The 26,688-nt window shown below is 45.9% G+C and overlaps 1 protein-coding gene across 1 annotated transcript in view; it reads left to right on the forward strand.

Moving 5' to 3' along the window:
* Nucleotides 1–26,688, forward strand: part of SLIT1 (slit guidance ligand 1) — a 539,732-nt gene that overhangs the window by 479,192 nt on the left and 33,852 nt on the right. Inside the window, exons 29-32 of the mRNA XM_077455662.1 lie at nucleotides 5,426–5,565; nucleotides 9,101–9,194; nucleotides 17,684–17,821; nucleotides 25,693–25,930. Of these exons, the coding sequence (XP_077311788.1) occupies nucleotides 5,426–5,565; nucleotides 9,101–9,194; nucleotides 17,684–17,821; nucleotides 25,693–25,930 (610 nt within the window). The remainder of the gene's footprint in view (nucleotides 1–5,425; nucleotides 5,566–9,100; nucleotides 9,195–17,683; nucleotides 17,822–25,692; nucleotides 25,931–26,688) is intronic.

The following is a 26,688-nucleotide window of genomic DNA, read 5'->3' on the forward strand; positions in this document are numbered from 1 at the left end:
ATGTGTACGAGTGGAAGAACTCATGGAAACCCCAGTGTTTATGAGAGGAAGCACTCTTGGAGAACCCAATCTGTATGACAGGAAGCATTCTTGGAGGACCTGATGTGTATGAGTGGAAGAATTTATGGACAGCCCAATGTGTATGAGTGGAAGTACTTATGGATAACCCAGTGTGTATGAGTGGAGGAACTTATGGAGAACCCAATGTGTATGAATGGAAGAACTTATGGAGAACGCAATATGTATGTGAGGAAGCACGCTTGAAGGACCCAATGTGTATGAGTGGAAGAACTTATGGTGAACCCAGTGTGTATGAGAGGAAGCCCTCTTGAAGGACCTGATGTGTATTAATGGAAGCACTATTGGAGAATCTGATTTGTATGAGTGGAAACACTCTTGGAGGACCCAGTGTGTATGAGTGGAAGCATTTTTGGAGGATCTGATGTGTATTAGTGGAGGAACTTATGGAGAACCCAATGTGTATGAATGGAAGAACTTATGGAGAACCCAATATGTATGAGAGGAAGCACACTTGAAGGACCCAATGTGTATGAGTGGAAGAACTTATGGCAAACCCAGTGTCTATGAGAGAAAGCACTCTTGAAGGACCCAATGTGTATTAATGGAAGCACTATTGGAGAAAACTGATTTGTATGAGTGGAAACACTCTTGGAGGACCCAGTGTGTATGAGTGGAAGCATTTTTGGAGGATCTGATGTGTATGAGTGGAAGAACCCTTGACAGGGCTGATGTATATGAGTGGAGGCAATCTTGGAGAACCAGAACCTAATGTGTATAGTGGAAGCATTCTTTGAGGACCTGATGTGTATTAATGGAAACACTATTGGATGATGTGATTTGTATGAGTGGAAGCACTATTGGAGGATTTGATGTGTGTGAGTAGAAGCGTTATTGGAGGACCTGAAGTGATGTAGTGCAAACACACTTGGAAGCTGTTTAATCCCATCCTTCGGAGAGCCCCATAAGTGCAAATTTCTACTTTTCCCTTGTGGGAGGAATTGGCCTCATTATGGTTGAGCTCAGCACTTGGGTTGGGAGCACTGGAATTGGGTTATTTCCTCTGACATGAAAGTGCTTGATTACTTTTTGGGAACTCGCGCTGGGGTATTTATGACTACCTTAAGACCCAATATATACATCTGAATAAATTAACAACTTCATACATGCCCACCATGGTCCATCTTTTTTTTTTTGGATCTCCTAGCACCCTTACCTCTTTGTGTCATTCCTTTCCAGAATAGTGAGCTCTAATATGAATGAAGATCTTTGGACACAAACCCAGGTGTCTACCCACAATCACACAGTGGGCATATCATTTCTTCTTATGATGTCCTGGGGTCCAACCACATAGAGGACAATGATGGGTTGTACACAGGCAGCATCAGTGATTTGGGCTCAAACCTATTTTTATTATTTTAAACAGTAGAAAACAATACAAGAAACCCTTTCCAGATACTCTTGATAATCATGTACTGGATCACACAATGATACAATAATACATTTGGGTATAAGCAAGACATTGACCGAGCACATAAGGAAAGGGTAGGTTGATAAAAAGTCAAGCCCAACGTCAATGCATTTAATATAACATTTGCATAATTGGAATCTGTGCATATACTTATAACCTTGGGTTCTTCTAAACTTCTGATCAGTGAGAGGAATAGTGCCCCATCATTGGTGTCAGTGGGAGGAATAGTGCCCCATCATTGGTGTCAGTGGGAGGAATAGTGCCCCATCATTGGTGTCAGTAGGAGGAATAGTGCCCCATCATTGGTATCAGTGGGAGGAATAGTGTCCCATCATTGGTGTCAGTGGGAGGAATAGTGCCCCATCATTGGTGTCAGTGGGTGGAATAGTGACCCATCATTGGTGTCAGTGGAAGGAATAGTGTCCCATCATTGGTGTCAGTGGGTGGAATAGTGACCCATCATTAGTATCAGTGGAAGGAATAGTGCCCCATCATTGGTATCAGTGGGAGGAATAGTGTCCCATCATTGGTGTCAGTGGGTGGAATAGTGCCCCATCATTGGTATCAGTGGGAAGAATAGTGCCCCATCATTGGTGTCAGTGGGTGGAATAGTGACCCATCATTAGTATCAGTGGAAGGAATAGTGCCCCATCATTGGTATCAGTGGGAGGAATAGTGTCCCATCATTGGTGTCAGTGGGAGGAATAGTGTCCCATCATTGGTGTCAGTGGGTGGAATAGTGCCCCATCATTGGTATCAGTGGGAAGAATAGTGCCCCATCATTGGTGTCAGTGGAAGGAATAGTGTCCCATCATTGGTGTCAGTGGGTGGAATAGTGACCCATCATTAGTATCAGTGGAAGGAATAGTGCCCCATCATTGGTGTCAGTAGGAGGAATAGTGCCCCATCATTGGTGTCAGTGGGAAGAATAGTGCCCCATCATTAGTGTCAGTAGGAGGAATAGTGCCTCATCATTGGGGTAAGTTGGAGGAATAGTGCCCCATCATTGGGGTAAGTTGGAGGAATAGTGCCCCATCATTGGTGTCAGTGGGAGGAATAGTGTTCCATCATTGGTGTCAGTGGGAGGAATAGTGCCCCATCATTGGTGTCAGTAGGAGGAATAGTGTCCCATCATTGGTGTCAGTGGGAAGAATTGTGCCCCATCATTGGTGTCAGTGGAAGGAATAGTGTCCCATCATTGGTGTCAGTGGGTGGAATAGTGACCCATCATTAGTATCAGTGGAAGGAATAGTGCCCCATCATTGGTGTCAGTGGAAGGAATAGTGTCCCATCATTGGTGTCAGTGGGTGGAATAGTGACCCATCATTAGTATCAGTGGAAGGAATAGTGCCCCATCATTGGTGTCAGTAGGAGGAATAGTGCCCCATCATTGGTGTCAGTGGGAAGAATAGTGCCCCATCATTAGTGTCAGTAGGAGGAATAGTGCCACATCATTGGTGTCAGTGGGAGGAATAGTGTTCCATCATTGGTGTTAGTGGGAGGAATAGTGCCCCATCATTGGAGTCAGTTGGAGGAATAGTACCCCATCATTGGGGTAAGTTGGAGGAATAGTGCCCCATCATTGGTATCAGTGGGAGGAATAGTGCCCCATCATTGGTGTCAGTGGGAGGAATAGTGCCCCATCATTGGTATCAGTGGGAGGAATAGTGCCCCATCATTGGGGTCAGTAGGAGGAATAGTGCCCCATCATTGGGGTCAGTGGGAGGAATAGTGCCCCACCATTGGTATCAGTCAGAAGAATAGTGCCCCATCATTGGGGTCAGTAGGAGGAATAGTGCCACATCATTGGTATCAGTGGGAGGAATAGTGCCCCATAGTGTCAGATGAAGGAATAGTGCCCTAAGTGCCAAAGAAAGTGCCACAGTTATTTTTTTTTGTTATTTTTTTTTGGGGGGGGGGGGCTTATCTAAGGTGAAAGTAGTCTGTGTAGAAGTTGGATGTTGATTGTATTTTTTATTTTTTTTGAACTGTAGCAGTCGTCTTTATATACACACCATATACATATATACTGTATATATAAATAAATATATATATAATATTTTTTCTCTTAGCTGATGGTAGTCAGTATATGAAGACGCGGCATTTCTTCTCTTCTCATTGGTCACACTGGTAGAGAAGGACGCGTTGGATTCCCGTGTTTCTGTCCCTGCAGTCGCTGTACACGGAATGTAAATCTTGTATAAAGCGATGAGGGAATGTAAGCCGTGTTCCGGGGTTGCCGGTTCTCGGTGTCCCTTCATACCACACACTATGAGATGCTCTCGCATGACTGCGAGATCTTTAATAAATTCAATGAATTTTCATGCTTAATGGAAACATAAAAGCGTAAGTGACGAGGTTTGTATCCGGGGGATGGAACTCCAGCAATATTATCGCGGTATTGAACCCTCGGGGGGTTCTGTGTAACATGTCGTGTGCAATAAAAGAAACATTCCCCAGCAAACGATCGTTCTAATTCTTCCCCCGCCACTTGAAGTTTATATCATTAAAGGAGAAGTCCGGGGAATGCTGGGTTGGCGGTACTTCTCCCATGGATCGCAGCATTGTAGATCGTTCTGCACTCCTGGGACCCCTTTCCAGCTGACAGCGGGGCTGAAGCCCGCTGTCGAGTGATATCACAGAGCCTCTTCCGGCTCGGACAAGATGGTGACCATGTGATCGAGATCCGCTCAGCCACTGAGCAAGCCGCTGAGAGTCTGAGCCAGACACTCCCACCGCCTCAAGAGCCCACCACAGAGAGCGGGGGAGGGGGAAGAGCAGACAACGGTGACTGACAGTCCCCAGATCTCTGCTCAGAGAGTCCTAAGAACCAAGTGATCTGCTGTGTTTGATCGCCTCTGGGTGAGCCACTGAGAGCCTGAGCCCAACGCTCCTGCCCCCTCCACAGCCCACCACTACAGTGAGCGGTGGAGGGGGCAGAGCAGACAGCGGTGACTGACAGTCCCCAGATCTCTGCTCAGAGAGTCCTAAGAACCAAGTGATCTGCTGTGTTTTATCGCCTCTGGGCGAGCCGCTGAGAGCCTGAGCAGGACTCTCCCGCCCCCTCCACAGCCCACCACTCCAGAGAGCGTGGGAGGGAGCAGAGCAGACAGCGGTGACTAACAGTCCCCAGATCTCTACTCAGGGAGTCCTGAGGACCGAGTGATCTGCTGTGTTTGATCGCCTCTGGGTGAGCCACTGAGAGCCTGAGCCGGATGCTCCCGCCACCTCCACAGTCCACCACTCCAGTGAGCAGGGGAGAGGGCAGAGCAGACAGCGGTGACTGACCGTCCCCAGATCTCTGCTCAGGGAGTCCTGAGAAGTGAGTGATCTGCTGTGTTCGATCGCCTCTGGGCGAGCCGCTGAGAGCCTGAGCCGGACGCTCATGCCCCCTCCACAGCCCACCACTCCCGTGAGCAGGGGAGGGGGCAGAGCAGACAGCGGTGACTGACAGTCCCCAGATCTCTGCTCAGAGAGTCCTGAGAACCGAGTGATCTGCTGTGTTCGATCGCTCGGTTCTCAGTGTTAGAGCCGGCAGGGGGGGACAGATGCAGCATCCGGCTAGGTAAGTATGATTGCAGGGGGAAAAAAATTCCCATACTTCCCTTTAAGTGGAGCTGGTTCCTGCCCTTTTAGTGCCGAAGCCCGCTGTCGGCTGACATCACAGAGCCGGTCCACCAAGCTCGGGAAAGATTGCGATCAAAAAGTGTGCTTGTAAGACCGCTGCACAAATACGGCGCGACAGAATGTATTGCAACAACCACCATTTTATTATCTAGGGTGTCAGAAAAAAAAATGGATAATGTTTGGGGGTTTTAAGAATTTTTCTAGCCAAAAAAAAAAACAGTTTTTAACTTGTGAACTTTTTACCCCCCTCCCCCCCCCCAATTGCCCTTCTATGGTGCAACCTGACAATCGTCTTCTCCACCCAATCAGGTGCTCCTGTCCCGATGGGTTCGAGGGCCCCACGTGTGCGGCGAACAGAGATGAATGCAAATCCAGCGACTGTTATAACGGCGGCACCTGTGTGGATGGACTAAACACCTACACCTGTCTGTGTGCCGCACAATTCACAGGTAATGTCATATACAGCTTTATTTGTCTTATTGTTCTGCCCCATTCTGCATGGAATTAACCATCAGCACCATTTAGTGGTCATAATGCAGTATTTTCCTGATTTACTCTACTCTTTACGAATGAATAACACTCGACCTGGAGAGAAAATAGCATAAGTCCTGGGACCGGAAACCCCCACCCACCCCCCCTACTCCCGCTGGCCTGGTCCCAGGACCACGGGTGGGACAGCAGGGTCTGAGAAACATGGAAGGGAGTGCATGAAAGTGATCAGGAGGCTGTACAGCCATCCGATCGCTTCCACCTGACAGGCAACAGTTGGCTCATCAGCTGCTGACTTATGACCTATATTGGTGGCAACGAGTTTTTTAAACACTTAGGACCCGTGTTGTGGGCTTTCCTGCTTGTTCAGACTGGAGCTGCTTCTCTCTCTATACAAAGGCAAAAGTCAAATGTTCATTACACTATTTTCTCTCCAGGTTGAGTGTTATTCATTCATAAAGAATAGAATACATTGGGAAAATACCGCTTTATGACCACTAGATGGAGCTGTTTTCTAGTGCCCAAGTAATTCCATACAGAATAGAGTAAATGCGCAGAATACCGCATTATGACCACTAGATGGCGCTGATGACTAGTGGCAATGTGATTCCATACAGACTAGAGAAAATAAGCAGAATACCGCATTATGACCACTAGATGGAGCCGATAGCTAGTGGCTGTGTAATTGCTTAGATGACTTCTCAAACAAACCCTCCAGCCAGCTTCACTCCCTATACAATCAAAGGCAAAAATAGAATGTTCATGAGGCTATTTTCTCTCCAGGTCGAGTGTTATTCATTCATGCGGAATTCCTATCATTTAAACGTTATTAATTATTTGTTAGTTATTTCAGATTTTCAAATTTTTGGGATTTTCAAATTTACGAATACCACATCTAAACGGATGGAACATAACGAATTCAAATTTTTACGAAAGTACAAATTTATTCGAAATAACACATTTTTATCATAAAGAATGACCTGATAAATGAAACAAAAAAAAAACAAAAAAACAAATGTAACGAAAACGAACAAATTTTTCGACAGTTCAGCGATAAATTACCACAGGCATTTACTACTAAAATATAATGACTTCATAAAATATAAATAATAATAATAATAATATAAATAAATAATATAAAGAAAATAATAATAATAATATAAATAAAATATAAATAATAATAATATAAATAAATAATATAAATAAAATATAAATAATAATAGAAATAAATAATAGAAATAAAATATAAAAATAAAATAAAAACCCTGCTTTATTTTAATCGCATTTTTAAGTGATTAAAGAAAAGCTATATGGTATCTTACCGCATACTCGGATGTGGTAAGATACTGCCTTGTGAATGGATCCCAGGGTCTGTTAGTGCCAGATTGTCCGACACGCTATTACAGTATAGCGCCTATAGCTGTCCAGTATATATCCCGCAGTTTGTAGACAATATAACTTTCACACAAACTGATCAATATACACTTATTGGGATTTTTTTTCTTTACCAGAGACATGTAGCAGAATACATTTTGGTCTAAATTTATGAAGAAATTCGATTTTATTGGATATTTTTTTATAACAGAAAGTAGAAAATATTGGGGTATTTTTGTTCAAAATTTTCCAGTATTTTTAGGTTTATATTGCAAAAAAAAAATAAAAAAATTATACGCAGTGGTAATCAAATACCTCCAAAAGAAAGCTCTATTTCTGTGAAGAAAATTATATAAATGTCATACGGGTAGAGTGTTGCATGACCGCGCAATTACCAGGTAAAGTAGCGCAGTGCTGAATAGCCAAAAAATAAATAAATAAATAAATAAATAGCCTTGGTCATATAGGGGGTAAAACCTTCCGGAGGTGTAAAAAAATAAATACATAAATAAATGAAATAAATAAATTAATTAATTAATACATTAATTTAAAAAAAACTTCCAGAGCTCACCTTTAGTGTATTTTTTTTTCACCAAAAATATGGCTTTGATAAACTTTGATAAACTGTTGCATCAATATCTTGCGACAAAAAAAGGACCATTTTATTCTGCAGGGTCTCTGCTTTCAGAAAATATATAATGTTTGGGGGGGTTTAATTAACCACTTAACGACCGCTCACATACTGCGGCAGATCACGTACCTAGTAGGTGATCTGACACCTCCGGGTTTGGGGGAGCGTGCATGCGTGTGCGACCTGCTCCCACCCGCTGTGATTATACTCAATGCCCGCCAGTGCCCGCCAGCACCTGCCGATTACATAGGACACAGGCAGAATGCCGACCTGTCTATGTAAACAAGGCAGATTGTCGTTCTGTCAGTAGGGAAGGCATGGATCCTGTTTTTCTGCTAAGCAGGGCCATGGACCAATGCCCCCCCCCCCCACTCAAAGCACCTCCCCCGCACAGTAAATAAGAACTCCCTAGGCACACAGTTAACCCCTTCGATCGCTCCTCTGATGTTAACACCTTCCCTGCCAGTGTCATTAGTACAGTGACAGTGCCTATTTTTATCACTGATCACTGTATTAGTGGTCCACCAAAAAAGTGCCAGTTAGGTGTATGATCTGTCTGCCGCAATGTCACAGTCCCACTAAAAATCGCTGATCACCGCCATTACTAGTAGAAAAAGAAAATTAAAAAAAAAAAAAATATATCCCTTTGTTTGTAGATGCTATAACTGTTGTGCAAACAAATCAAAAAAATAAATAATAAATAAATAATAAAAATCCTTAGTTTGTAGACGCGATAACTTTGTGCAAACCAATCAAAAAAAAAAATTAAAATTAAAAAAAAAAATTCCTTAGTTTGTAGACGCGATAACTTTTGTGCAAACCAATCAAGAAATAAATAAAAAAAAAAATAATAAAATTCCGTAGTTTGTAGACAAGATAAGAATTTTTTTTTTTTAATTCCTTAGTTTGTAGCCGCGATAACTTTTGCGCAAACCAATATAAACTTATTGGGATTTTTTTTTCTACCAAAAATATGTAGCAGAATACAAATTTGCCTAAATTGATGAAGAAATTTTTTTTTTTTTACAATTTTTATTGGATGCGTTAAAGCAGAAAGTAAAAAAATATATAGTTTTTTTTTTTGTTTGTGGCGCAAAAAATAAAAAACGCAGAGATGATCAATAACCACCAAAAGAAATCTCTATTTGTGGGGAAAAAAAAGGACAGAAAAATGGTATTTGGGTACAGCGTCGCACGACCGCGCAATTGTCAGCTAAAGTAACGAAGTGCTGTATCGCAAAAAAAAAAAATAGCCTGGTCGTGAAGGGGGTAAATCTTCCGGAGGTCAAATGGTTAATCTTCAGGCCTTAAATGTGCATTTTATCATGTTTTGTTGCCGTTATTTGTTTCTACTTTTTGTCCAGGAGCCCAAAAAGAGTTGCATAAGTGTAGAATTTATTTGTATCTGCATTTTTATTGTTAAAAAGTAAAATAAATTAGAGCTCTCGCTCACTCGTCGTTTTTTTTTTTTCCATTCTCTCTAATGACAGGCGAATACTGTGAACAGTCAGTGGACTTTTGTTCTGTGGAGCTCAATCCTTGTCATCCCAATTCCAAATGCGTTGCAACTGCAGAGGGTCCAAAGTAAGTGCACCATTTTTTATATATTTTTTTGCAATAAATACCCAGTAAGGAAGGACCCTCCCCTCTGTAGTCTTATATTTTTACATTTATGAGCACCACGAACTTGTTGGCCTCCCATGGTTTTTAACCAAGCGGCTAACTTCCAGGTCACCAGCTGCCAGCCTTCTATTAGGATGAAGTAGAAAACAACGATGGTGTCGCGGTTAGAGGTCAGGCTCAGAAGCAAGTAGCTATATCAGTAGAGAGACTCCCACCAACCAACAGGATAAGTACCAAAGCAGATCACCCTGGTGGATGAGGCGGGCTCACCCCAGGTAAAGGGGTCGAAAGCACGAACACCAGAGCTCCTGATGGTGGAGATAGGCTTTGATTGCGTGTTAGTACCTGGTCGTGGTTCTCAGGATCACCCCACCAGAGGGTTAGCAAGTCGCGAGTCCAGTAGCTGATATAGCGTGTAGGGATCAAGCAGAAGCGCAGTCCGTAAGTAAGACAAAGGTTGGTAACAAGGGGTTACAGGTTGGGGTCAAGCAAAAGCATAGTCGAGGAACAAACCTAAGCTTGGTAATTCCAAAGCATTTTGGGGGAAACACCTCCCTGAAGTGCATTGGATTATTTGATCATTTTAGGTTAAAAGGTTTTATGTCACCATATGCAAAGATCCTGGGATAGCACGTTTTTACTTCCCCTTCCCAGGCCCTACTAATCTGCAGCAAAAGTCCATCTCCTTTTTATTTATAGTGGTTGGTAAAGGTTGGTAACAACAAGGGGTGGCAGTAAAAGCATAGTCGAGGAACAAACCTAAGCTTGGTAACAAGTGGTTACAGGCTGGAATGAAGCAGAAGCGTAGTCAAGGAACAAGCCAAAGGTTGGTAACAAGTGGTTGCAGGTTGGAATGAAGCCAAAGCCTAGTCAACGAACAAGCCAAAGGTTGGTAACAAGTGGTTTCAGGTTGGTATGAAGCAGAAGCGTAGTCAAGGAACAAGCCAAAAGTTGGTAACAAGTGGTTATAGGTTGGAATGAAGTGGAGGAGTAGTCAAGGAACAAGCCAAAGGTTGGTAACAAGTGGTTACAGGTTGGAATGAAGCACAAGCGGTGTCAAGGAACAAGCCAAAGGTTGGTAACAAGTGGTTTCAGGTTGGTATGAAGTGGAAGCGTAGTCAAGGAACAAGCCAAAGGTTGATAACATATGGTTACAGGTTGTAATGCAGCGAAAAGCCTAGTCAAGGAACAAGCCAAAGGTGGGTAACAAATGGTCACAGGTTGGAATGAAGCGGAAGCGTAGTCAAGGAACAAGCCAAAGGTTAGTAACAAGTGGTTTCAGGTTGGGATCAAACGGAAGCATAGTCGAGGAACAAGCCTAAGCACTGAGCCAAACCACTGAGCACTAATCTACTTGCTTACCCCCTAAGTGTAAATTCCCTCTCGGTAGAAATGTATCCCCCTGCTGAAATCCCCCTCTCTGCACAAAACATTGCCCTCCAGCCCCCAAATCCCCCCAGCTCAAATGCCCTCACCCCAAAAAAAATGCACCCCTCCTAGCACAAATCCTCTAGCCCTAAAATTTCCCCTCCTAGTACACATCTTCCCTCCCCCCTCCACTTAAAACCCCTCCCTCCCAGCATACATTCCCCCCAAATCCTCCCTCCTAGCACAAATCTTCCTCCCCCATCCCCCCTCCCAACACAAAATCCCTCTAGATCACCACTCTTAGCACCACCTTTTCCAATATCCCTTCCTATAACAATACTTACCCTCTTCCGAACCCCAAATTCCCCCTTCCAACACAATTCCCTCCCCCAGTCTGCTTGTGGGCCCCCCCCACCTCACATGATACCATAGTGCCCAGGGCAGCCTCCCCTCATGCCCACTCCTTGTCCCAGCCCTGGTTACAGGGTGGAATCAAGTGGAAGCATATTTGAGGAACAAACAAAAAAGGTCAGTAGAAGTGGTTGCAGGTTGGGATCAGGCAGAAGCGTAATCATTAAACAAGCCAAAGGTCAGTAACTGGTCAGTAAGTGGCTGCAGGTTGGGATCAAACGAAAGCATAGTTGAGGAAGAAACCAAATGTTGGTAACAAGTGGTTGCTGGTTGGGATCAAGCAGAAGCGTAGTCAAGGAACAAGCCGAGGTTGGTAAAGAGGAATAGTGCAGATACGGACGACAGCAGTGTTTTCTAAGCCGTTGAAGGAATATATTTTTTCTTTTTCAGTATTTTAGTGGCACTTTTAAAGAAAAGCAGAACAACAGTATTGTCCATGAGTGGGCTGAGCTAAACCTTCAGAAACATTGCCAAGGCTAAGGCGGCGTACAGCGTAGCAAGTAGCTAATGGGAGTAAGGCCGCGTACACACGGGCGGACTGTTCGCTCAACTTTGTCCGCTGAACAGTGTTTCAGCGGACAGTCCGCTCGTGTGTGGGGCTTCAGCGGACAGTTTCAGCGGACAGTTTGACGAACAGTTTTTCGGAAATTCCGAAAAACTGTCCGCTGAAACTTGGTTTGAGCGGACAGTCCGCCCGTGTGTAGGCCACTTTCGAAATGAGCAAACTGTTCCCGCTCGGAGGAAAGTCTGCTCATTTCGAGCGTGTCTCCAGGTAGGCGGGGCCCGCGAAGGAGACGTCGCGGGCCCCGCCGCCTGGTATGGACTTGAAGGGGAACCCCAACGCCGAAAAAAATCGGCGTGGGGGTCCCCCCAAAGTCCACAACAGACCCTTGTCCGAGCACGCTACCCGGCCGGCCAGGAAAGGGGGGCGAGCGAGCGCGCCCCCCCCTCCCGAGCCGTACCAGGCCGTGTGCCCTCAACATGGGGGGTGCCTTGGGGAAGGGGGGGCCGCGCGGCCCCCCCACCCCAAAGCACCTTGTCCCCATGTTGATGAGGACAAGGGCCTCTTCCCGACAACCCTGGCCGTTGGTTGTCGGGGTCTGCGGGCGGGGGGCTTATCGGAATCCGGGAGCCCCCTTTAATAAGGGGGCCCCCGGATACCGGCCCCCCACCCTATGTGAATGAGTATGGGGTACAATGTACCCATTCACCTGTAAAATAAAAGTACCCAAAAAAAAAAAACACAACACACGAGATAAAATATTTTATTGCACAGCTCCGGGGGTCTTCCGTCTTCGGGGGTCTTCTCGCCGGACTCCTCCGCTATCTTCTTGTAGCTCTTTTGCTAGCGGAGGAGTCCGGCTTTCTTCCTCCCCGCCGCCGGCCTCTTCTCCCGACTTCGGGGGTCTTGTCCCCCTCTTCGGTTCTTCTGCCGGGCCACCGCGCCTTCTTATAGCTCTTTTGCAGGCGGTGGCCCGGTCTTCTGTCGCCGCTGTTGCCTTCCGGTCGCCTTCCGTTCTTCTTCTTGTTCTTCTTCTTCTTCTTCTCCAGGAGATGTTGACACGTCGCTCTCTCCGGCCGGAATGCCAGAGCCGCGCTGTGCGGCCACTTATATAGTGACAATGGGGCGGTGTCACATGGTATATGTCACATGGGTTGGTCACATGGTGACCCCGCCCCCTTACGATATCATAGTCCCCATGTGACATCAACCCATGTGACCAACCCATGTGACATATACCATGTGACACCGCCCCATTGTCACTATATAAGTGGCCGCACAGCGCGGCTCTGGCATTCCGGCCGGAGAGAGCGACGTGTCAACATCTCCTGGAGAAGAAGAAGAAGAAGAACAAGAAGAAGAACGGAAGGTGACCGGAAGGCGACAGCGGCGACAGAAGACCGGGCCACCGCCTGCAAAAGAGCTATAAGAAGGCGCGGTGGCCCGGCAGAAGAACCGAAGAGGGGGACAAGACCCCCGAAGTCGGGAGAAGAGGCCGGCGGCGGGGAGGAAGAAAGCCGGACTCCTCCGCTAGCAAAAGAGCTACAAGAAGATAGCGGAGGAGTCTGGCGAGAAGACCCCCGAAGACGGAAGACCCCCGGAGCTGTGCAATAAAATATTTTATCTCGTGTGTTGTGTTTTTTTTTTGGGTACTTTTATTTTACAGGTGAATGGGTAGGGGTACATTGTACCCCATACTCATTCACATAGGGTGGGGGGCCGGTATCCGGGGGCCCCCTTATTAAAGGGGGCTCCCGGATTCCGATAAGCCCCCCGCCCGCAGACCCCGACAACCAACGGCCAGGGTTGTCGGGAAGAGGCCCTTGTCCTCATCAACATGGGGACAAGGTGCTTTGGGGTGGGGGGGCCGCGCGGCCCCCCCTTCCCCAAGGCACCCCCCATGTTGAGGGCACGCGGCCTGGTACGGCTCGGGAGGGGGGCACGCTCGCTCGCCCCCCTTTCCTGGCCGGCCGGGTAGCGTGCTCGGACAAGGGTCTGTTGTGGACTTTGGGGGGACCCCCACGCCGATTTTTTTCGGCGTTGGGGTTCCCCTTTAAGTACATTCCAGGCGGCGGAGCCCGCGGCGTCTCCGTCGCGGGCCCCGCCTACCTGCACACGCGCTCGAAATGAGCGGACTGTTGCCTTGTGTGTGGGCGAGTCCATTTCAAAAGTTGCGCGGACTTAGTACGACGAACAAAGTTTGCCGTATTTGTCCGCTCAAAAAGTGCCGTGTGTGGGCGTGTTCGTTCATTCAAAAGTTTGAGCGGACTGTTTGACGAACTTAGTTTCGGCAGACAGTCCCCGCGTGTGTACGCGGCCTAAGTCATAAAACAATATAATACCTTTGGCATACCCAGGGAATGTCCCACATTCCATGGTCCACATGCAAACTTGGAGACCAGTGCTAGAAATGGGGGAAGGGAAGTGGGGTAGGGGAAAGACTAGCTGTGGAGACTATTTGTCAGGACCCAGGTCTGAACTTGCAACCTCTGCTGCGTTTCGTGATGTTTTTGGCTGAGCAGCCTGAGATCCTGGACAGGTTCCTGTCTGACCCATTGGACAGTCCTGCCTTTTGCCTTGTTTCTGGTGAACCTTGAACTCTTTGCTCCTCCCATGAACTTCCTATTTAAGCCTTGCATGTCCTGTTTGCCAGATTATTGTGCTCTCTCCAGCCAATATCTCACTCTTGTCTCTCCTGCTGCCGTCTGTATCTTTGCTACCAGTCATTACTGACCTTTGGCTTGTTCCTCAATTACGCTTCTGCTTAATTCCAACCTACTGCCACCTGTTTGGCTTGTTTCGGCTGGATGAACTCAAAATGTGGAATCCATACCCAAGCTACAGCTTTTTGGGCAATTTGGTTGCGAGATAGTGAGGATGCTAGAGAGGTAGAGCCACCTAAGGTTTCTGCCAGCTGCTGACACATAATTCTCATACATATTGGGGGGCGCAGTGTGGCATGTTAGCCCTGGGCTCTAGATGACCTTGCACTGCCTGCAACCACTTGTTATTGACCTTTGGATTGTTCCTTGACTGCACTTCTGCTTGATCCCAACCTGCAATCACTTGTTACCAACCTTTGGCCTGTTCCTTGACTACGCTTCTGCTTCATTCCAACCTATAACCACATGTTACCAACCTTTGGCCTGTTCCTTGACTACGCTTCCGCTTCATTCCAACCTATAACCACATGTTACCAACCTTTGGCTTGTTCCTTGACTACGCTTCCGCTTCATACCAACCTGCAAACACTTGTTTCCAAGCTTAGGTTTGTTCCTCGACTAATAAAAAGGAGATGGACTTTTGCTGCAGATTAGTAGGGAAGGGGAAGTAAAAACGTGCTATCCCAGGATCTTTGCATATGGTGACATAAAACCCTTTAACCTACAATGATCAAATAAATTCAATGCACTTCAGGGAGGTGTTTCCCCCAGAATGCATTGGAATCTCAGACCTTTCTTCAAGAAAAATGTTCATTTGACCTCTGAGAGTCATGAACGTTTGTACTGGGTGCTCCTCAATACCCATCCCATAGTTTGTCATCTACTGAGCATTCTCTTTGAGGCTATCAAAGAGGCAGCAGCCCAATACTTAAACTAGTTTCATCTACACTGCACCTTCATTGCCCCTTAGCCCTTTTGAAGGAGGATTGGCTTAAGACTATGCTATATCCAACACTATCAAGACCTTGCTTCAGTTAGTCCAGCGCTATCACACCTACACCTGAATCAGGACCAAAATGATATCAATTTTTGGACAAGATCATCGTGTGTGGAGTAGTTTGCCTATATGACCTCACCCCCCGGAAATATCTGTCACTGTAGGACAGAGCAGCTTTCACGACCTGAGCCAGCATCGAAATCCATTTTTTCAAACTCTGCAATGAAGCCCATTCATTAACCTGGAGCTTATATTGGCACTGGCACATGAAGCATATCTGGCAAGGGTCTCAAAACTTTCTAAACAAAGGGTCAGTTTACTGTCTTTTCAGGCTTTAGGGGGAGATGGACTGTGGCCATTGGAGTAGAAAATGCCAGTGTGAGTGGAAATAGACAATGTCCCATCATTGGCTTTAGTAGGAGGAATAATGTTCCATTGATGGTGTCAGTGGGAGGAATAGCGCCCTACAGTGCCTTGCTAAAGTATTCGGCCCCCTTGAACTTTTCAACCTTTTGCCACATTTCAGGCTTCAAACATAAAGATATAACATTTTTATTTTTTGAAGAATCACCAACAAGTGGGACACAATTGTGAAGTGGAACGAAATCTATTGGATATTTTAAACTTTTTTAGCAAATAAAAAACTGAAAAGTGGTGCGTGCAAAATTATTCAGCCCCTTTACTTTCAGTGCAGCAAACTCACTCCAGAAGTTCAGCGAGGATCTCTGAATGATCCAATGTTGTCCTAAATGACTGATGGTGATAAATAGAATCCACCTGTGTGTAATCAAGTCTCTGTATAAATGCACCTGCTCTGTGATAGTCTCAGGGTTCTGTTGAAAGCGCAGAGAGCATCATGAAGACCAAGGAACACACCAGGCAGGTCCGTAATACTGTTGTGGAGAAGTTTAAAGCCGGATTTGGATACAAAAAGATTTCCCAAGCTTTAAACATCCCAAGGAGCACTGTGCAAGTGATCATTTTGAAATGGAAGGAGTATCAGACCACTGCAAATCTACCAAGACCTGGCCATCCCTCTAAACTTTCAGCTCAGACAAGGAGAAGACTGATCAGAGATGCAGCCAAGAGGCCCATGATCACTCTGGATGAACTACAGAGAACTACAGCTGAGGTGGGAGAGTCTGTCCATAGGACAACAATCAGTCGTACACTGCACAAATCTAGCCTTTATGGAAGAGTGGCAAGAAGAAAGCCATTTCTCAAAGATATCCATAAAAAGTCTCGTCTAAAGTTTGCCACAAGCCACCTGGGAGACACACCAAACATGTGGAAGAAGGTGCTCTGGTCAGATGAAACCAAAATCAAACTTTTTGCTCACAATGCAAAACGATATGTTTGGCGTAAAAGCAACACAGCTCATCACCCTCAACACACCATCCCCACTGTCAAACATGGTGGTGGCAGCATCATGGTTTGGGCCTGCTTTTCTTCAGCAGGGACAAGGAAGATGGTTAAAATTGAGGGGAAGATGGATGCAGCCAAATACAGGACCATTCTGGATGAAAACCCGTTGAAGTCTGCAAAAGACCTGAAACTGGGACGGAGATTTATCTTCCAACAAGACAATGATCCCAAACATACAGCAAAATCTACAAAGGAATGGTTCACAAATAAATGTATCCAGGTGTTAGAATGGCCAAGTCAAAGTCCAGACCTGAATCCAATCGAGAATCTGTGGAAAGAGCTGAAAACTGCTGTTCACAAACGCTCTCCATCCAACCTCACTGAGCTCCAGCTGTTTTGCAAGGAAGAATGGGCAAGAATTTCAGTCTCTCGATGTGCAAAACTGATAGAGACATACCCCAAGCGACTTGCAGCTGTAATCGCAGCAAAAGGTGGCTCTACAAAGTATTAACGCAAGGGGGACGAATAATTTTGCACGCCCCACTTTTCATTTTTTTATTAGTTAAAAAAGTTTCAAAAATCCAATAGATTTCGTTCCACTTCACAATTGTGTCCCACTTGTTGGTGATTCTTCACAAAAAATAAACATTTTATATCTTTATGTTTGAAGCCTGAAATGTGGCAAAAGGTTGAAAAGTTCAAGGGGGCCGAATACTTTCGCAAGGCACTGTATCATTGGTGTCATTGGGAGAAATAGTTCCCCATCAATGGTGTCAGTGGGAGGAATGATGCCCCATCATTGGAGTAAGTTGGAGGGAAAGTGTCTCAAGGGCTGGATAAAGACAAGCAAAGGGCAGCATCCAGCCCTTAAGCCACAGTCTGAAGACCACTGATATATTGGCTGTGGGCTTTAGTCATTAGGGGGCAAAGCTTCTTAATACAATCTGGGCTATTGAGTAAATAATAAAGTTTTTAGTATCCATCAAATTTATCATCTAATTCCACTTCTATCATCTACTACTATTTCTTCTCTCTAATATGGTTGGTTGCTATTGTGTACAACGCTGTGCACATCAGCGTAGCTTTTGGCTGTATCTTGCAAACACTACTGACTCTCTGGTTTTTCCTGGACTTTGTCTCATAGATGTGAATGTGCTCCAGGCTATGGAGGGGAAAACTGCAGCCTCAACCATGACGACTGCCAGGACCACCGCTGCCAGAACAACGCCAAGTGTGTGGATGAGGTGAACGGCTACTCCTGCCAATGTACAGGGGGATACAGGTAAGAGCACAGGTCTATGGCTCAGTAATCATCTCCCACTATCAATGTACGGAATGAAATTAGTTAAATCTGAACTCCAGGAATGATCTTTATTGCAGAGCCAGCAGTGGTGAAACGCGTCGAGCGAGGTTGCTTTCTGATGGAGACATCAAAGTCTTCTTGATGTCTTCACCCAAGACCAACCTTCCTTGACGTGTTTCAGGACTTCCCCTAACCTTGTAAGCAAGTTAGCAGTGGTGAAACACATCAAGAAAGGTTGGTTTAGGGTGGAGACCTCAATGTATGCAGTCTTTTTTTTTTTGATCATTATTAACCCCTTGAAGCCTGCCGCACGCACATATGCGGCCTCATCAGCACCTGGTCCTTGGACCAGTATTGAATTGCTGTCAATACAGCAGTTCCCGAGAGCGTACGGCACAGTCACCGGCGCTTAAACGAAAGCTTTTAGATTTCCGCTTGTGATCTCAGGTTTTCGGATCACGTGACCGCCGCGCCAGCCATTCACAGTGGCCATGCGATCTTAAACCTCTTAAAGGGCCGGGAGGTGGCGGCGCACAGAGGTTGAACACAGAAAGCTAGGCTTTGGAGTTCTGCTTAATTTTTTTTTATACTATATTTTTATATAGTATTTATAGTTTTATATAGTAGTTTTTATATAGTATTTTGATTTTTTTTTTTTATACTGAGCACACATTTTATTCTGTAATTTTATTTATTTATTTATTTATTTTTAATCACAATATGATATAAAATTATGATGTTTCTGCTACAAAATGTTTTTTTTTTTTTTTTTTTTTTTATAATTTAGTATTTTACCACTTATGCTGCAAAAATGAATGAACAAAAGCACAGACATTTCTATACTGACAATATAAATACTTACTAGGGAGAGAAAGGAGTCAATTTGGGCTAATTAGAGATAGCATATTGGTAATGTGTGTGTGTGTATGTGTGTATGTGTATATATAGATCCAACTTCAGCAATTCCAGTGTAAAATATTAGACGTAATTAGCGTCTCCTGACAACTGCAGATAACTACAATGTATCTATTTTTGTTACATTTTAACAAGAATGCTGGAACACCTGTTATATTGATCAGCAATGAAAGAAGCGCTAACCGCATCCCTACTACACCGATCCCAACCTTGGCTGTCACATTGAGAGGACTCGGCTGTTCTTGGTTCTTCCAACAATAAGGGTTTTAGTAAAGACCAAATACATGGATTTCAAAAGGGTCCTGTTCCAAGGAACCACTCAGCCTCCCCCCCCCCCCCCCCCGAATAGCTCCCTACACACAGGTAGTTAAAGGGGGATGGGTCAGAATCGGGACCTTGGCTTCCACTGATGACTTGTTGTGGAAGGTGCTTGCTGCTCTTCGTTTATCCTTATCGTTACTTCATGATTTAGTAAGCCATTGACTCAGAAGTAGCATTTGCATGTTAGGTGGCTACGAGAGAGGAGAGAAAGTAGGGTAGCGGTAATAGGTTTGGGATTTTAACCTTCAAAACAAAATAATAATAAGACTGGCAGCCCATAATATACATCTTCTGACCGGCAGGATTGGGGCAAAGGGTGGGCCGGAGGGAAAGGCCCCCCCAGGCGCAGTAGTAAGGGGAACACCCTCTCGCCGCACGCTCCAGGTCAGTGGCTGGCAAGTATTAACGAGGAACCTGTTTTGGTATTGCTTTCGAGGCTTAACGAGGCTTTCCAACACATGCAAATGAATGTAACTTGCAGAATCTTAAGCTGGATAACCACTTCCGCATTCACCTACACATGCGCCAAGCACAAGGCCAACTCTAGGCCAACTCCATAGTCTATGGGCAACTCTCAGCCTGTGTAACTTCATCGCCTGAGACAAACTCTAAAGCCTGTTGGCTATGGAATCTGAGGCCAACTGTAGCCCTGTGTGCCTCCAAAGCCTGAGGCCATCTCTAGGCCTGTGTGCCTCCATATTTTATTTCCTACTTCCATAGCACAACACAGAATCTGTAGAAGATTGGTACATTCCAATGCTGTGGGTGCCTCCATAGCCTGAGGACAACTCTCAGTGTGTGTGCCTTTTTAGCCTGAGACCAATTCTAGTCCTGTGTGCCTCCATAGCTTGAGGCTAACTCTAGGCCTGTATGCCTGCATAGCCTGAGGGCAACCCTAGGCCTGTGTGCCTCCATAGACTGGGGGCAACTCTAGTCCTATGTGTCTCCATAGCCTGTGGGTGACTCTAGTCCTGTATGCCTTCATAGCCTGAGGGCAACTGTAGTCGTGGGTGCCTCCATAGCTTGAGGCCATCTCTAGTTTTGCCTGCCTCCATCGCTTGAGGCCATCTCTAGTCTTGTGTGCCTCCATAGCTTGAGGCCATCTCTAGTTTTGCCTGCCTCCATAGCTTGAGGCCGTCTCTAGTTTTGCCTGCCTCCATCGCTTGAGGCCATCTCTAGTCTTGTGTGCCTCCATCGCTTGAGGCCATCTCTAGTCCTGTGTGCCTCCATCGCTTGAGGCCATCTCTAGTCCTGTGTGCCTCCATCGCTTGAGGCCATCTCTAGTCCTGTGTGCCTCCATCGCTTGAGGCCATCTCTAGTCCTGTGTGCCTCCATCACTTGAGGCCATCTCTAGTCCTGTGTGCCTCCATCGCTTGAGACCATCTCTAGTCCTGTGTGCCTCCATCGCTTGAGGCCATCTCTAGTCCTGTGTGCCTCCATCGTTTGAGGCCATCTCTAGTCCTGTGTGCCTCCATCGCTTGAGGCCATCTCTAGTCCTGTGTGCCTCCATCACTTGAGGCCATCTCTAGTCCTGTGTGCCTCCATCGCTTGAGGCCATCTCTAGACCTGTGTGCCTCCATTGCTTGAGGCCATCTCTAGTCCTGTGTGCCTCCATCGCTTAAAGGCCATCTCTAGTCCTGTGTGCCTCCATCGCTTGAGGCCATCTCTAGTCCTGTGTGCCTCCATCGCTTGAGGCCATCTCTAATCCTGTGTGCCTCCATCGCTTGAGGCCAACTCTAATCCTGTGTGCCTCCATAGCCTGAGGCCAACTCTAATCCCGTGTGCCTCCATAGCCTGAGGCCAACTCTAGTCCTGTGTGCCTCCATATTTTATTTTCTATTACCATAGAACATCACAGAATCTGTAGAAGATTGGTTCCTTCCATTTCTGATGAAAGGTCAAGTTTTATTACATATGATTACCTTTCACAATATCCCAAGACTTCCTAAAATATAAATAGGGATGAGATGCCCTTTAAGTGCTCGTCTTTTACAGAAAACTACTTTCTCCAAAATGGCCGCTGCACTTTAATTCTCCTCCAATGATGCTTCATCACATGTTTGGGAGTTCGGCAGCTAAAATGTTAAAACGATTTGAATCCCCAATTCTCTACATAAGCTACATAAGTAGACTCAGGGGAATTCATCGGCAGCATTACTTGTTTACAAGGACTATTCTGGGCTAAAATCCTATTGACTCAAATCCTCTTACCTTCTGATAAAGCTTAGAGAAGAAAGGCGAAAAGTTGAAGTTCAGGGTGTGATGTCATGGCAATGTGTCTTTCCTCTGCGGTGTGATCAAGGCCAAAACTAAACTCACTCACCTAGTTTGCCAAATTGAATAAAATGGATTGTGTTGGTATTACCTTAGAGGTCACATTTTTTTTATTTATTTTTTTTTACATTGAAAGACATAAGTTCTTTATTGAAAGTTGTTCCTCATACAGAAGTAAAAAAGACATTGTGGAACATAACCAAGCAAGACGTAACTTACATCAGTATAGGTCAGTGGTCTCCAAACTGTGGCCCTCCTGCCACTGACACCAGTAATGGGGCACTATTCTTCCCGCTGTCACCAACAATGGGGCACTGTTCCTTCCAATGACACAAATGATGGGGCACTATTCCTCCCACTGACACCAACAATTAGGCACTATTCCTCGCACTGACATCAATGATGAGGCACTATTCCTCGCACTGACATCAATGATGGGTCACATGTCTTCCCACTGATACCGATAATGGGGCAGCATAACTTCCACTGATGACAATGATGGGGCACTATTCCTCCCACTGATACCAATGATGGGGCACTATTCCTCCCACTAATACCAATGATGGGGCACTATTCCTCCCACTAATACCAATGATGGGGCACTATTCCTTCCACTGATACCAATGATGGAGCATTATTCCTCCCACTGATACAAATGATGGGGCACTATTCCCCCCACTGATACCAATGATGGGGCACTATTCCTCCCACTGATACCAATGATGGGGCACTATTCCTCCCACTGACACCAATGATGGGGCACTATTCCTCCCACTGATACCAATAATAGGACACTATTCCTCCTATTGCCACCAATGATGGGTCACTATTCCTCCCACTGACGCCAATGATGGGGCACTATTCCTCCCACTGACACCAATGATGGGACACTATTCCTCCTATTGCCACAAATGATAGGGCACTATTCTTCCCACTGACACCAATGATGGGGCACTATTCCTCCCACTGACACCAATGATGGGGCACTATTCCTCCCACTGACACCAATGATGGGGCTCTATTCCTCCCACTGATACCAATGATGGGGCACTATTCCTCCCACTAATACCAATGATGGGGCACTATTCCTTCCACTGATACCAATGATGGAGCATTATTCCTCCCACTGATACAAATGATGGGGCACTATTCCCCCCACTGATACCAATGATGGGGCACTATTCCTCCCACTGATACCAATGATGGGGCACTATTCCTCCCACTGACACCAATGATGGGGCACTATTCCTCCCACTGATACCAATAATAGGACACTATTCCTCCTATTGCCACCAATGATGGGTCACTATTCCTCCCACTGACGCCAATGATGGGGCACTATTCCTCCCACTGACACCAATGATGGGACACTATTCCTCCTATTGCCACAAATGATAGGGCACTATTCTTCCCACTGACACCAATGATGGGGCACTATTCCTCCCACTGACACCAATGATGGGGCACTATTCCTCCCACTGACACCAATGATGGGGCACTATTCCTCCCACTGACGCCAATGATGTGGTACTATTCCTCCCACTGATACCAATAATAGGACACTATTCCTCCCATTGTCACCAATGATGGGGCACTATTCCTCCCACTGACACCAATGATGGGGCACTATTCCTCCCGCTAATACCAATAATAGGACACTATTCCTCCTATTGCCACAAATGATAGGGCACTATTCCTCCCACTGACACCAATGATGGGGCACTATTCCTCCCACTGACACCAATGATGGGGCACTATTCCTCCCACTGACACCAATGATGGGGCACTATTCCTCCCACTGACGCCAATGATGGGGTACTATTCCTCCCACTGACACCAATGATGTGGTACTATTCCTCCCACTGATACCAATAATAGGACACTATTCCTCCCATTGTCACCAATGATGGGGCACTATTCCTCCCACTGACACCAATGATGGGGCACTATTCCTCCCGCTAATACCAATAATAGGACACTATTCCTCCTATTGCCACAAATGATAGGGCACTATTCCTCCCACTGACACCAATGATGGGGCACTATTCCTCCCACTGACACCAATGATGGGGCACTATTCCTCCCACTGACACCAATGATGGGGCACTATTCCTCCCACTGACGCCAATGATGGGGTACTATTCCTCCCACTGACACCAATGATGTGGTACTATTCCTCCCACTGATACCAATAATAGGACACTATTCCTCCCATTGTCACCAATGATGGGGCACTATTCCTCCCACTGACACCAATGATGGGGCACTATTCCTCCCGCTAATACCAATAATAGGACACTATTCCTCCTATTGCCACAAATGATAGGGTACTATTCCTCCCACTGACACCAATGATGGGGCACTATTCCTCCCACTGACACCAATGATGGGGCACTATTCCTCCCACTGACACCAATGATGGGGCACTATTCCTCCCACTGACGCCAATGATGGGGTACTATTCCTCCCACTGACACCAATGATGTGGTACTATTCCTCCCACTGATACCAATAATAGGACACTATTCCTCCCATTGTCACCAATGATGGGGCACTATTCCTCCCACTGACACCAATGATGGGGCACTATTCCTCCCGCTAATACCAATAATAGGACACTATTCCTCCTATTGCCACAAATGATAGGGTACTATTCCTCCCACTGACACCAATGATGGGGCACTATCTACAAGACAGCTTTAGCCACTATCAATGTCAAATTTAGAATTTTTTTTTTTCGGATAAAAGGTTATTTCTTAATTCCAAATATGGAAAAATAGTATTTTGCCATTAATAAGCATGTCTTCTTTAAGCTGCTCTGAAATATATTTAGTAGCACTGTTCCCAAATGTTTAGGGAAGGTAACCCATATATGCTTGTAGGGTCCCTGGTGGGAACGAGGCATTAAAAACTATTCATTTTGTTTTAGATGGTGCATGATAATGGCAGGTTTTATAAAATATTGCTCTCTAGATTTAGCATTTTAAAGGTTATTGCTGCCGGCTTCCTTCCCTGTCATTACACACTGGCTGCCTTTTTCATTTTATTGTATTCTCTGCCTCCTCTGCTGCAATGAGCAGATCTGGGTTCCACCATACTGTACAGTGCTGGGGCTCCTTACATTATAGTTCTGGGTTCCACCATACTGTACAGTGCTGGGGCTCCTTACATTATAGTTCCGGGTTCCACCATACTGTACAGTGCTGGGGCTCCTTACATTATAGTTCCGGGTTCCACCGTACTGTGCAGTGCTGGACAGGCTTCCTTACATGATTGTTTTCAGTCTAGTACACCGGGTGTGCACCATTTCCCGTCTCTGCTCTGTATACCCTCCTCATTTCCTCTCCTTTATCCGCCCCTCAGCCTCAGTTCCCTCCTTTCCTTGCCCCATAGCTCTGCCACCCCTTTTTCCTACCCCCTCCATTTATTTTTACCTTTTAGCTCCGGTCCTGGTTTGAGCACTGCCCATGGATGAAGTTTGTACCCCCCTATTCCCATAGACACACTCCTAAACCTTGTGGATGGCCTTCCCAGAAGAGTTGAAGCTGTTATAGCTGCAAAGGGTGGGCCAACTCATTATTGAACCCTACGGACCAGAGGTCTCAAACTGGTGGCCCTCCAGCTGTTGAAAAACTACAAGTCCCATGAGGCATTGCAAGGCTGACAGTTAAGAGCAAGACTCCCAAAGGCAATGGCATGATGGGACTTGTAGTTTTGCAACATCTGGAGGGCCACCAGTCTGAGACCCCTGCTACGGACTAAGACTGGGAGGCCATTAAAGTTCATGTGTGTGTAAAGGCAGGCGCCCCAATACTTTTGACAATATAGTGTACCTTATCTGCTACATAGCAGCGGTATAAAGCTATTATATTTTAGTGCCCAACCTCCTGCTGACTTGCATATAACCAATGAATAGTATAATAAACTTTTTGTGTTTGTTAGGAAATCCTCTGTACAGTTTGTGATGTATTAAAAAAATTAAAATAAAAAATAAATAAAGCTGTTCACCCATTAAACTGCATGTATATTCATTCTGTGCAAATGGGGCAAAATGGAATATTTTCAGACAATTCTCAAGATGAAGTACTGTATTTTGGCCACTAGGTGGCACTAAGCATGCTCCTCAGCTCCATCTAGTGGCCACAGTGCAGTATTTTCCCCATTCACACATTCGATCTGCAGAGAACGTAGCCTGAGAATATTCAATTTTATTTTCCCTATTCGTACAGAAAAAATTTACATGCAGGTTTGATGGGAAAACTTTTTTTTATTTATAAATACACCCCTTAAAATGACAAAAAATAAATTAAAAAAATGCACTTTTTTGTGTCTATTTCCAGTGGTCAGCTCTGTGAAATGCCATCTCAGTCATCCGCTTTGCCCAATCCATGTAAGTTAGCAGACTGCCAGAACGGAGCCAAATGCATCGACCTGGGGAACAGCGCCGTGTGTCAGTGCCTTCCCGGGTTTGGTGGTACCAGGTGTGAAAAGCTCTTGAGTGTGAACTTTGTGGACAGAGACACCTACCTGCAGTTCACAGACCTCCAGAACTGGCCGCGGGCAAATATCACGCTGCAGGTAAGTGCGAAAAAGATCCTAATTCTATCAAATACAGTCTGAGCTATCAAAACCCCCCCTACTTCACAATGCTCATTTCATTATATGTATTATATACATGAATATAATCTGGTTTAACCCCTTGCCACCCATGTCACGTAGCGCGGCGGCCACACGTATGAGTCCATGGACGGGAGGTCTTTGTGTTTTCCTCGCACAGTGACTGGGCTGTCACTGATGATCGGGAGCTGGTGGGATTGGCCTCCAATCATGTGACCACTGTGTCAGCCAGAGTACCCTTTACATCTGGTGTCCCCATCAAAGTGCCCCCCTAGATCAGGTGTCCCCATCAGAAAGCCTCACTAGACCAGGTGTCCCCATCAGAGTGCCCCCTAGATCAGGTGTCCCCATCAGAGTGCCCCCTAGATCAGGTGTCCCCATCAGAGTGCCCCCTAGATCAGGTGTCCCCATCAGAGTGCCCCCTAGATCAGGTGTCCCCATCAGAATGCCTCCCTAGATCAGGTGTCCCCATCAGAATGCCTCCCTAGATCAGGTGTCCCCATCAGAATGCCTCCCTAGATCAGGTGTCCCCATCAGAATGCCTCCCTAGATCAGGTGTCCCCATCAGAATGCCTCCCTAGATCAGGTGTCCCCATCAGAATGCCTCCCTAGATCAGGTGTCCCCATCAGAATGCCTCCCTAGATCTGGTGTCCCCATCAGAGTTCCCCCTAGATCAGGTGTCCCCATCAGAGTGCCCCCTAGATCTGGTGTCCCCATC

This window comes from Lithobates pipiens, unplaced genomic scaffold, assembly GCF_037356315.1.
Source record: "Lithobates pipiens isolate NorthernLeopardFrog02 unplaced genomic scaffold, aLitPip1_a1.2 Scaffold_25, whole genome shotgun sequence".
Lineage (NCBI taxonomy): Eukaryota > Metazoa > Chordata > Amphibia > Anura > Ranidae > Lithobates > Lithobates pipiens.